The sequence below is a fragment of the Apodemus sylvaticus genome, chromosome 6 (assembly GCF_947179515.1).
Source record: "Apodemus sylvaticus chromosome 6, mApoSyl1.1, whole genome shotgun sequence".
Classification (NCBI taxonomy): Eukaryota; Metazoa; Chordata; class Mammalia; order Rodentia; family Muridae; genus Apodemus; species Apodemus sylvaticus.
Window position 1 is genome coordinate 20,386,799 of NC_067477.1, and position 13,098 is coordinate 20,399,896.

Here is a 13,098-nt window from a genome sequence, read left to right on the forward strand (position 1 = left end):
CGCAAAGACGCAGAGACTCAAAACATAGTGCAGGCCCTTAGATGCTGTAGACTGGGCCTTAACATCTAAAAAAAAAAATCATGTTTGGTCTTCTCAGGATAAAACAGGGGCATTTGACGGGGCAGACATTAGAATATGATTTGAAATTTTTTTGGGTAAATTAAATATTCCATGGGGTTTTGACCCAAGAAGTTAAAGATTCACACCCCCAACTCAGAGCAAATCATGCCACTGTGCCAGGCTGGCCAATCTGGTACCAGCCGGAGCAGGAGGGGTGATGGACGCCTTTGGCCTCAGCTCTGCTACATTCTGAAGCTAAGCTAGAGTCACTTGATGCTAATTGTTGATGAAATGAGCCTAACCCATGCATATACTACAGAGAAGTTAGGAGGCTCTAAGGGGAGACAGAAGCACTCAGAGCTTGCATGCGCCTATGAAAGGGAAAAGGGAGCTGTGTGTGTGTGTGTGTGTGTGTGTGTGTAGTGTAAGTGTATAAGCTACTAGGGAGAAGATCAGCTCTGGAGCCTCTTGAACTGAATTTACACCAGGACACCTTCAGGCTCCTCCCCTCAGCCTATTAGCTTTTCTTTTGAAGGGAAATTACATTGCCTCACTCTGAAGATCACCAACCTTATCCAGCTGGACAAGAAGCAAAGCCTTGACTTAGTCGAGCTACTAATACTGATGTGAACCCCAAAATAGAAGGCTGGTAATGGGAGCGAGGTCTCAACACAGTTCTGCTAAGGGAACTTAAGGAACACAAGTTTGAACGCTTTGTCCCTTGAAATTCAGAGAACATTGCTACCGTTTCCACTGTGGGCCCAGAAGGACTGGGCTGCTGGATTTACAATAGCCATCAAGATTAAAAATCACTAAAAGCTCTTCTCTCATTACCCTGGGTCATCCCCATGCCTTCTGCTGTGCAAAATATCTCAGTATTCAAAGTGCATCAGATCTGATAGACTTTGCAATAGAAACATTAAAAAAATAAAAACCTCACTATATAAAATTAATTTGTGCTTTCTCATTAGAACCCAGGGATGGTTTAGAGTTGTGAATCCGTTACACAGAGATTTCAGAGCTACAAAGCAGTCAAACATTGTTTCATGTTTTCCTATGTTTGGGTCCATCTGCCATCCCTGGCCTTGCTTTTAGCAAACTCTGAAGTTGAAAAGACTTAGCTCTAAAAATTCTAAGGTACAGTTTTTCATACTTGGCTTTAGCTAACCAGAGAGAGCAATTTGTTGCCTCTCTCTTCTTATCCTCAACCATCACTTAGCAATTGCTTGGGCATATAAACAATATAAACATTGTGTCTTTCAATGGGGTAGTTTTGTAGCAGATCATTAACAGAGAAGTTACAAACCTGACAGGACCCAGCATGGCATCCTAAGGTCTGAAATGTGTAGCTGAGGCTACATTCCCCACTGTGTCTCTGAGTTAGCACCTGTTTCTGGGTGGTCTTCCACCTTTTCTATATTCCAAACCCAATCGTCTCTGAGACACACAGAAGATTGATTTTTCTATGAGGGCCGCCTATTTGCTCTGTTAATGATCCTTTTGTGTGGAATGATATTCTTCAAGTGTGATGATCTACACGTGATGTTTTATTTTTAATATTTCATTGCGCAGTTTCTGAATGTGTCAATAAAAAGGTTAACAGTATTCGCTTGCTTTTCTCTCTTCTATTGGGAAATTATGTTTCCACGTTTCCTATTTTTCCTAAAACTGCAGTGGCTGAAAGCCCCTGCAGATTGATGCCTCGTCTCTTCCATGTTTCCAGTGTTCCCAGCAGAGTCATGGTAACAACAGAGTCTGCTTTCCAGGCCCAGAGGTGACACTTGCCTCTGGCCCACTTTGCACTCACCTAGGACACCTCGTGTTCACGGACTGACTCATTTCTGAGGCTGCCCATGTAACAGAAAGACAAACAGCACACAGGAGTCCTTTTGACTAATGTGTGCAAGAGAGAAGAGACACGAAGCATCCCTGCAGCTGGTAGCCAAGAGTCTGTGGAGCTGACCAAATAATGGCTGGACCCTGTCATGTGGGAACAGACTCCCAGCAGCCTGGTCCATGACCAGACAAAGACCATGGTGGCCCTTCCTTCCAGCTCATGAAAGAGTTGACAGTGGCTGCCAAGGCAGTAGAGACCTGTGTGGAGAGAGAGAGAGGACGGCAGCATCTTGGTGGCCACAGCAGTTTCCTGGGCAATGGTTCAGCTTTAGTCGTCTTCTCTGCACATGGGCAAGTTGACGAAGGTAAAGACATTAAACTCTATCATTATGGAGAAGCACAGGAAGACAGCATAGAGGACCAGCACGTAGATGCCCAGCTTCCGGTCCAGGCGCCATTTGTTGAGGTGGATGCCAAGGACCTGGTGGGAGAAAGGGAGAGCTAGGCTTGGTGGGGCTGAGAGACCCAAAGAACATTTTACCAAACAGTAACAGTGTGGAACTCTGGAACTCTTTCTACAAAATGTAGACAAGATTCTGGTGCAATTAAGACTAGACTCCGAGACTTGTCCCATGATGGCTGAATGGCAGCAGCCACTCTTACGTACTGGCCCTTCCTTAGGAGACAGGTCACTTCCTCAGGTTGCAGCATGGTCTTACCATAACCCTTCTCTAAGGAAACCAGAGCTTCCCCTTTCCCTCAGAACTTGGCATCATAATCTTTTCTCTTCAGCAGATTTCCCAGGCTCATTTGAACTGTTCTGGGTCAACTTCTGCTTGGGGCCCCACTTTGGTTTATATAAGTTGGGAGAACAGGCTCTTCCACCCCCACCTCCACCCCCTACTGTCCTAACCTTACCCCTGAATCAAAGCTTCCCTGGGCTAGACCACAGCTGCCTCCACAGAGCAGAGAGCTTTGAAAAGGCAGAACAACCTGACCTCTAACCCCAATGTCTGAGTCTTAAGTTCTTCTGCAAAATGAGACTAATAGTACCTTTCTCATGAGGGGTGGTGAGGGTTAAATAAAATACCATAGTTATAAAATGTACAATGTGCATGACAGCAGGGAGGACCTCATTGTCATTACACATTGTCCTGAGGACCGTCATGTCTCCCATTTGTCAATTCAGTAGGCAGGTGTGGAGAATTTCTCTCTCCCTGGACTAGTCAGAATGAAATGTAATCATGTGACATGAAAACCCTAGTGATATCTTTGTGTGTATGTGTGTGCACATGTGTGGGTGCACGCATGTATGTATGTGGATATGTGTAGAGGTCAGAGGACAGTCATGTCTGTTATTCCTGCAATGTTATTCACCTTCTTCTTGAGACAGTCTCTCACCGAACCTGGAATATTCTAGTTTGGCTAGGATGGATGTCCAGCCCCTAAAGGCTTGCCTGTCTCTGCTTTCCCTAAGATGAAATTTCCTTATGAAATTAAGATGAACTGTGCATCACTATAACCCCATATTTTGATCACATGGGTTCTGGGACTCAAATTTATGTCCTTGGTAAGGTCTTAACTGACTAGGGTCATTTCCCAGGTCCTCTGGTGACACCTTACTTGCTCAGGATGAAGTACCATGGGGGTTGTAGTTGCTCTTGGCAAGTTATAATAATAAGAATAAATTTTAATATAATAATATTATTATATTAATATTATATAATATAATAATTACTATATAATATAATAACTTATTATTATTATTATTATTATTATTATTATTATTATTATTATTATAAACTTGGGGGTATACTTATCTTTAAGTATATACATGCCCTTGGCTTGCCCCTCACCATGGAGGGCAAGTAACAGGGAGATGTGCCCAGCCAGGCTGAGCTGGAGGAAATGAAGTGTGCATGGCACTCCCGTTTGGAAATGGCAAGAACTCACAGTGAGAGCGACAGAGCCCAGCAGCAGCACCACGGAGTAGACCAGACCCCGGCTGTTGATCTTCACCTGGGAAGTGAAGCACACGGGCCACAGATCTCTGAGTCGGCCGGCAGGTCTATCCTGAACCCCCACCTTCAGAGTATTCCTTCTTTCCTTTGGGAAACAGGGCTCCTGCTGATGCATGCAGGATGGCCAGAGCCTCGGGACAGATGGGGCGTGGGGGAGGCGTGGGGGCAAGTCTGCACTTGGTTCATTGGGAAGTGGCCCAGGATGGGCACAGGTGCTGGTGGGCTTATGCAAGCGGGAGAGACCCCGAGGAGCATGTAGGAAGCCGGGGTTTCCTCCTGCAGACTAGGCTGTGGTAGAAGCCATCAAAGAAAGTAGGGGCAAGGGATCAAGGTAGCACATCTCTCCAGAACTCCAGGCTGGAACTGCGAGAGCCTCGTCCCTCCCCCTGAGACACACCCATGCCCCTCTTCAGGAAGCGGCAGGACTTACTGTAGATCCATAATTGATAACCATGGTCTGCAGGCCCCATGGGATGCCGAGCCCCACCAGGATGTCAAACACGTTGCTTCCGATGGTGTTAGAGACCGCCATGTCTCCAAGCCCTGGGGGACAAGCAACACATTGCTTCCATCAGGAGTGGGTCTCAGGGAACCCTCATTCCCTCTCTGAACCCCTCTATCAGGGATGTTCAAAAGAAGGGGAGCCCTTCTCTGGCTCTATGCTCGTAAAATTTCTGTGTGGTCTAAGACTCCCTCTTTCCATGAGACCTAAAGGCTCCTTTTGTGGATGGGATCTGTATGTGGATCTGACCCCATGCCAGCACTTCAGATGTGGCCTTATTTAGAGGTAATGAGTTATGATGAAGGCATTAGGCTGAGCCCTGGTCCTAGAATCCTAGGAAAAGGAGAAATCCAGATATCAACAGTACATGGGAGAAAACCATGCAAGCACAAAGGTGGCCAAGTAGAGTTGGGAGAGAAAAAGGATTCTCCCTCACAGCTGCCGGAAGGTACCAGCCCTGCCCATACCTTGACCTTCATTTTCCAGCCTTCAGGAATCTGGGATATAAATACTGTTGAAGTCCCCCTGCCAACACTGGCTTTAGCAAAAGAACACAGGCTCCTCCGTTATTCTCTGGTCAGATTTGACAGCTGCCAGTCTCAAGGGCCTACCACTGGCTCTGCTTCCTTTAGTTCTCTCAGCTTTTATGGGTTTGGGTGGGGCCACCACTGTCATGCGTCAGGTGACCAAGGCTCAGCCTCAGGATGCGGGGTTCTTATCCTTTCTATCAAGCCATGATGCATATTCATGCCCAGACAAGACAGTGGCATCCATGACCTTATCAGGGTCCACAGAGCATCAAATCTTATGTTCTGGTAGTTTCAGAAAGGTGATCTTTCTTTTTACAGTCAGAGGCTATTGTTTATTTTCCTTCTTGCTCCACTGGCCAAGAGCTTGCTGATCACACAGCCAAGGCACTTCCTCTCTTGAAGAATTAGAACAACTTTTAAGAAAAGACTCATGTTGGTGGAACTCCGACATTTTAACCTGGCACCCTCAAATGTGGCCAGAAGGCCCAGCCTTGAAACACGAGTGTCTACAATAGCATCAGTTAGGTAGCTATGACATCCACCCAGCCTCCAGTCCTGCATCTTCACTATCCTCCAGTGAGCCAGACCTCCCCTCCTGTGTTCTCACTGCTGTTCTCTGGTGACCCCCAGTGCATGCCTCTTCCTCCCTGTTCTCTGTGCTGTTCTCTGGTGACCCCCAGTGCATGCCTCTTCCTCCCTGTTCTCTGTGCTGTTCTCTGGTGACTCCCAGTGCATGCCTCTTCCTCCCTGGGTGTAAAAAGTTTTAGAATCTTGGTAGCTTAGGGCTCTGAGGTCTGGGCTCTGGTCTACCAGGCTCCCAGCCTCAAGTACCAGGAAGGAATGTGAGGTGATTGCTCGGGACCAGCTACTTGTACCTGGTGAGGATAGGCTAAAGATGTTGGAATTTGGAGAGGAGGGTAGTGCTTTTGTTGAGTGCTTTTCAAGGCAAATGTCTGAGCTGCACAGGAGCCTGGGAAGATGGGTAACTCTTTGAGGAGCCTTAGGAGAGTGTGAGTCACACCTTACCGAGTGCGCACGTCACCTGGGGTTTCTGTAACAAGCAGGTCCTGGTTGAGCCTGGCTGTGTAGGGTCTGAGGGTCTGGATATATCATTGGGGGTACCCCAGTCAATACCTGCCAGGCCATGCCTGCAGGGAACCCATGAGGAGGCCTGGTATAGAAGCTCCTGTCAGAGCATCTTTGTGATTCCCTGCTTCACACAGTTGACTCTGAATGGGGCTCTGAACCCTTTGTCATAGAGAAGCTTCTACCCTGACCACGTGGACTGGGCTCTGTCAACCACAGCACTATCAACTTAGGATGGCTTTGCACCCCAGGACTCAGCCACACACACAGTTCCTCCACTGTAGCCACTGCGAGACAGTGTCCTGCTCTAGAACCCTGCTTGTCCCTGTTCCAAAATAAGACCTTCATTGAACCCACTGGGACCACCCAAATCCTGAGGCATCTAGAACTACATTACTTCCTGCCTGTGTCTAAGCCAAACATCCTTTGGCCTTGTCTCTCCTTAGCCTCACCCAGGGGAGACTTTGTTACCTGTGTGCTGTGGACTATGTGAGACCGACTTCCCCTAGGCTCATGTGACTGAATGTCCCCAAGTCCCTCCGCTCTCTTCTCATTCACTGTTTTGTGCAAGGAGCTGTCCCCACGCTGCCTCCAATTCATGTCTAGCCTCTGACTGTGAATGAGTTTAGAATTCTTACAGATGCTAATAAATAAAGCTATACTGAAGTACGTGGGCTCTAATCTAGCTGTTCTTGTAAGAAGGAAGTACGGCTGTAGAAGCACAGAAGGACACACAGCCGGTAACAGCAGAAACAGAGCCCCGGTGGGCACAGCTACAGGCCAGGCAAGCCGGAGAGCTTCCGTTCACATGCTGAATTAATGAGCAGGCCCCACAGGTACTGGGCCCTGGTTTCAAACTTCCTGTAAGTTCAATTGTGTGGAGCTGCCCTAGAAAGGTCAAAGGTCACCCAAGTAAGTAAATTCCAGTCCCCTCAGCTGCTGCTTCCAGTGACCTCGAATTCTGTCAGGCACCTGCCTACCTACCCCACAACACTCTCTCACACTGCCTTCTCTTCACATCTTTCCAGCCAATGAATCTCTTGGAGGAATGTACCTTAATTCACAGAGCCAACCCTCCCCGCTTGCCACCCCACCCCTGCCCCCGGCGCCCCCTCCCCTGCATTGCCCTTTCCTCTTGCGGGTAGTCTTGCTCTTTGACCTTCCCTTCCCATGGGTTTTCAAATTCTTGCCTACCAGGAAAACCTGCTCTAGCCCACTCTGGGCTGCTGTCTCCTTGGCAGAGAGAAGCAGAGAGAGAAAGGCCAGGCTTAGCAGTCTTTGTCATCCTCCATCTTGTGCTACCTGGATCACTTCCTAAACCCCAAGGAAAACCCATACTTACAAGCCAAAACACTTCGAGCCTTCTAGAATTCGGGAGGACAGACAGAGCCAGTATCTGGGAGTCCCATGATGCCTGCCTGTGTCAGGCGTGGCTCTCATTGCTGTGGCCTGAACCTAAAATGTTTCCAACAGGTTCACGGTCTGAACCCTTGTTCCTCAGATGGTGGCACGATTTAGACACATCGTGAGCCATTGGGAAATGGAGCCTGAGTTTTGAACACTCGTTATCCCCCACGCCCAGTGCCACGTTGTGTGCCCTGCAGTTTCTGCTGCGATGGGGCTGAGCTCTCTGGTATTCCCTTGTGTTTTGTGGAGTAATTTGGTCGCAGCAGAACAAAAGTAACTAATCCCTATGATCAGCTCATTTGCTATATGACTTCTAGGTGGGGGCTCTGTCCCGTCCCATTCTGTAATCTCAGGACCTGTCTCCTTTAAAACAACCACATAGGAGAGCACTTTGAAAGATCTAAGGGAGCCCATCTCAGTATTTGTTGTAGTATGGCTTTTTCTTCTGGGCATAGCAAGACCATCCCATATCGGTCAAGGAGCAGAGATATCCTCAGTCCTGTTGTCATGGCGATGAAATGAGGGCAGTACATTGACAGATGGGCTCGTAGTGAAGGGAAGAGGACTCTTGACTTCCCAAGCAGGAGAGGGATGAGCATCATCAGACCTTTACCTGGGAGTCCACCCACTACTCCCTCCCTCCTGCCTCCAAGGAGCACAAAGCCTATTGGCTCTGGCATCCCCCTCCCCACCAGAACCTGTGCAGCTAGGATGCAAGAGGGAGTGGTGGGTGGGTTCCAGGATGCAGCTTCCACAAGGTCATCATCCATGATGGAATGAGGCTCATAGCTATGCAGAGAGGTTTGGGGGGGTCCCCCATGTTCCTGTAAGTGGCCCCTCCCCCACCCACACTGTATGTAATGCCAATAAACTCTCTGGTTCCCCAGGCTAGATTCAGATGGACTAATTTCTTCCATCTGTCATCAGCACCCTATGGGGTGGATAGATATCTGTCTACATCTCTCCAGGAACAATGGCGCACCAAGAATGAGTGGTCTCTCTACAAGGGATCTAACAGATGACAAATTCTGGATGTCTCAGTCTCCTGAGCAGGACTTGACAACTGTCAGTCACAAGAGCCATCACCCGGCCGGCGGAGACAGGGGGCTTGCCAGAGGGTGCTGGGGGCTTAATCCATACCTTGTCTTGCCACAATTAAGCTGGCCATGCAGTCTGGAACACTTGTGCCTGCTGCCAGGAAGGTGATGCCCATGATGACGTCAGGGATTCCAAGTGTGTATCCAATAATAGTCACCTGCAGAAGAGGCCAGAGCCAGGGGTCAGGGTCAACTTAGAATGTAACAGCCCTGGAAACTCCCTGCCCTGTGTGTGTTCACAGTTTATTTGTGAAGACTATTATTATTATTATTATTATTATTATTATTATTTTTATTTTTTGGAGGTGGGCCAGGCTATATAGCCCAGGCTGGCCTTGAACGTGCTATGGCGCCAAGGGTGACCTTGAACTCTGAGTCTTCCGGCTTCCAACCACCTCCTACATGATGGCATTACGGGCATGCAGCGCTACACCTGGTTTATGTGGTGCTGAGGACTGAAGCCAGGTCTTATGCATGCCAGCTGAGCTCTCTACCAGCTGAGCTCAGCCCCTTAGAGTACGTCAGCCTCGAACTCATAGAGACACTCCTGTCTCTTCCTCTCCAGTGCTGGGATTAAAGGTGTGTGCAACTACCCTCAACAAGGAAATCTGTTCTGTATGGCCCTGGCTCCACCATCACATAGTATCTGCTTATTGCTTTAACACTTCCTTTAAAATTGTTGTTCATTCTATTTATTTATTTATGTATTTATTTAATGTATATGAGAGTTTTGCATGCATGTATGTCTGTGAACCACATTCATGGAGTACTCAAGAAGGTCAGAAGCATCAGATATTCCAGAACTGGAGTTACAGATGCTTGTGAGCTGTCCTGTGGGTGATGGGAATTGAACCTGGTCCTCGGGAAGAACAGCCAGTGTTCTCATCCACTGAGCTCTCTCTCCAGTCCCGCATTAAACTTTAAAAAAAATAAAATTAAATGAAAAGAACAGTTGACTACCGACTTTTAAGAGCCACCGACAACTGCTATTAACACATTACATCTGCAGGTAGGTCTTAACCTTGAGAAAACAGACAACCTTGGAGGGCTTATTAGAACCACATCACCAGGCTTTACCCCAGAGTCCCAACATGAGGCCTGATAACTTGCACTCAGGTTTAGTGCTCTGAAGCTGCTGGGCTGGAAACCACATTTGTAAATGTCTATGCATCCTTGACCTTGTTTTGGGGGTGTGCATTAGGAAAAAGGGGGTGGTGTCCAGATCATAGTATCACTATCCGTTTTGTAACTGTTTGTTTCACGTAATACCATGAATACCTCTCCACTCAACTCTCATCTAAGCACTATGCTTAGCTTTCACTGTACTGCCTGTGCCTTCTAACTAATCCCTCACTAAAAGATATTTTGATGACTTCTTGTTGGACCTCTATAAAAGGCTTCATGTATACCAGGAACTCTACAAAGGCATCTCACTTTCAAAATCTTAGCCACTCTATTATTTACTGTCCACTGGTGAGGGGGACACCATTATTAGATCATGTGAGAAGCATAGAAGTTAAGTACAGATCCCCATGGACTCCAGCTCCTCAGCACTGGGGCAAATCCCAGGCAAATGCTCCTCTCCATCAATGTGTCTGTCTGTCAGACTCTGAGCTGACATCTCTTTACTTCCTTAGGAGGAACTCCAAGACCCAAACCTGCTGCATCAGGGCTTCTCAAAATCTTGAATGCAGTCGCAGGGTTGACAGTGTTTGAGATGATGATACTTCGGAGCTGGCTGGAGCCCTTGGCTAGAGTTTGGGCAGACAGATAGAAAGCTCTGGAGGCATCTGGACCACCCTGGTTTACCCTTTAGCTGCAGCTTGACTCTTTTTAGAAATCATCAGAAGTGGAGGCCCTTAGAACTGATTATATCTCAGCTGTGATGGCTAGCTTTGTCAGCTTGACACAAGTTAGAGTCATCAGAAAGGAAGAACCCTCAATTGAGAAAATGCCTCCCTAAGATCCAGCTATAGGGCATTTTCTTAGTGATTGATAGGGAAGGGCCCAGGCCATCGTGGGTGGTGCCATCCATGGACCGGTGGTCCTGGGTTCTAGAAGAAAGCAGGCTGATCAAGTTGTAAGGAACAAGCCAATAAGTAACACTCCTATATGGCCTCTGCATCCGCTCCTGCCTCCAGGTTCCTGCCCAGTTTGAGTTCCTGTCCTGAGATCCTTCAATGATAAACAGTGATGTGAAAGTGTAAGCCAAATAAACTCTTTCCTTCCCAAGTTTCTTTGGTCATAGTTTCTCATTATAGCAAAAAAGAAAGAAAAAAACCTAAGGCAACCTTATAATTACCCAGAAAGATAGTCTCAATGAGCAATTGTCTAGATGAGGTTGGCTTTGGGTATGTCTGTAGGGGATTGCTTAACTGTGTTAAATGCCCACTATGGGCAGCACCATTCCCTAGTTTGGGGTCCTGAATCATAGAAAAGTAAAGAAGTGAGTTGAGTTCTAAGCATTTAGGGATTTACTTCTCTCTCTATTCTTGAATGTAGATGTGATGTTGGTCTTAAGTTCCTTTAGGTTGCTTTCTAGTCCAGGTTTTCTTTTTCACAGTAACAGAAATGAAACTTGGACCAGTTAATGGTTCCAGTCCCAGCCGCTGATGTATGACTCTGGATAATCGGGCCTGCTTCCCTAAGCCTTGGCTCTCTCATGGGTTCAGTGGCAAGGATGAAACAAGAAAGTGTAATGTAAGTACCTGGCGAGGGTCACATGCTCTTGTTCCAATCATTTGTTTTCATTCTATGAAAAACACAGGAAATCGAGAGCACACAGATCTCAGGGTTCTGAGAGCTCCAGACAAAAGGGGCTTCCCAAGTGCCAGGCTCAGCCAGAATGTGTGCATTATAGAAAGAACCTGAGGGAAGAACTTCCGAGGAGTTTGAACATACTGCCCACACCGAGGGTGGGTCCTACACACTGCCAGGTACTCCTGCTCTTGAGTGGAGACAAACACACCTCATTTTATCAGACAATGCACACTGCTAACATGCCCTGGCCTTGGAAGGGAGAGAGACACACAGGGACGGGAACAACTGATCCATCATCACCAAGTCCACTGAAAAACACTAGCTGTGATAATGAGTTTAGATGAATCTGGGTGTTGCTAGACATCTTAAGCGTAGTAACTGAGTTACCACGGAGTTCCTGTAACTGTCTCTCCTTTTAAAACTACTGAACCATATCATTAAGAAGTAGCAGGGTGGAGGAACAGATTGTGTGGATACAATATGTGGGTATGCCCACACACTCCAGGGTCAGGGGTCAGGGGTCAGGGATATCACATGGTCCCTTTTCTACCCTGGACTCAAACCCCCTGTACTCTAAGCCTCCTGATGCGCAGACTTTGAACAGGAAGCAGAGCCGTGCTCTGAGCTTCTCTTTATTCTCCAGCATACCTCACTGTGCTTCACTCCTCCCTAGAGCCTCATTAGGACATCGTGGAAATAAGCGTGGACCACCAGAGCGGGCACACCTTAGATCACAGTGAGCTCTGAGACACCCTCTTCTTACCCACTCCTACCCCCAGGATAGTTCTATTTCCTTAAACCAAGGCCATCGACATTCAAAGACCTGCCCAAGTCAGACTGGCCTAGCAGGGTGTTTCTCATCCCCCCTCCCCCACCCAGCCTGGGCTAGGACTCTGGTCTTTTAAACAAAAGCCGGATTTGTAAATAAAGACACTGGAGGTGGGACACTCCCACCTCATTGCCACCATGAGCTCACTGGACTGTACTGACTTCATTTTCCGTAATGAGAGAAGAACCTCACAAAATCCCCCATACCGACTCAAATGACAGCACATACTCTTATTTCTTTCTTTCTTTTTTTAACTTGTCATGTCTTGGGAATATGGTTTAGTAAGAAATCACCGGTCCCCTTTAAAACATAAAGATGGCTGCTCTCACTCTACTCAGGGAAGTAAGATATGAGATTCAATTCTTTCAAGGCACAGCTGCTATCATCGTTGAGAGGTGTCTTTTGCTAGAGATGTGGGTAGAAACTATTTCAAGCTCTTTTCCCATACCAACACAGAAAAACAAGTCCCACCAAAACCAAACAAAAAACAACCAACCAACCAAACCCAAATAACGTTCCTTGTGCTATTCAGCATCCTAACAGCTAACTACATTCTACACACACAGGGTTGGGGAGAAGGGAAATGAGGTGGTGGTTTCATGGGGAACAGGAGGCCTAACAATGGGCCAACAGCCTTGAAAGGCAGTGGTGGTCACCCCAACTTCACAGAGGGGCTCACCTTGGCTCCAGGAGTTGGGTCAGTGACTTACCCACTCAATTTTAATGGTCTTAAGAGGTGGGGCTAGGCTTCGAATCTATTCTCTTGGGCAGGGTATGTGTCTCAGTGATCGGGCATAGCCTAGCATACGACAGGCCCTGGGTGACTCCCCATAGCCCATCCTTCCTGCTAACCTGCATCCTTCCTCTGCAGTGGTTCTCAACCTGGGGGTCGAGACCCTTTGGGGGGGTCAAATGGCCCATCCACAGGGCTGCAGATCAGATATTCTGCATATCAGATATTTATATTGTG

General features: G+C 47.5%; 1 protein-coding gene across 2 annotated transcripts in view; it reads right to left on the reverse strand.

The window, feature by feature from the left end:
* Nucleotides 1–1,586: 1,586 nt before the first annotated feature.
* The window catches only part of Slc24a4 (solute carrier family 24 member 4), a 137,666-nt gene continuing 126,154 nt past the window's right edge, over nt 1,587–13,098 (reverse strand). For both annotated transcript variants that reach the window (XM_052185216.1, XM_052185215.1), the window contains exons 14-17: nt 8,583–8,697; nt 4,348–4,460; nt 3,850–3,915; nt 1,587–2,377 (exon numbers count right to left, since the gene is read on the reverse strand). In XM_052185216.1, the coding sequence (XP_052041176.1) occupies nt 2,225–2,377; nt 3,850–3,915; nt 4,348–4,460; nt 8,583–8,697 (447 nt within the window). In that variant the 3' untranslated portion in view covers nt 1,587–2,224. The remainder of the gene's footprint in view (nt 2,378–3,849; nt 3,916–4,347; nt 4,461–8,582; nt 8,698–13,098) is intronic.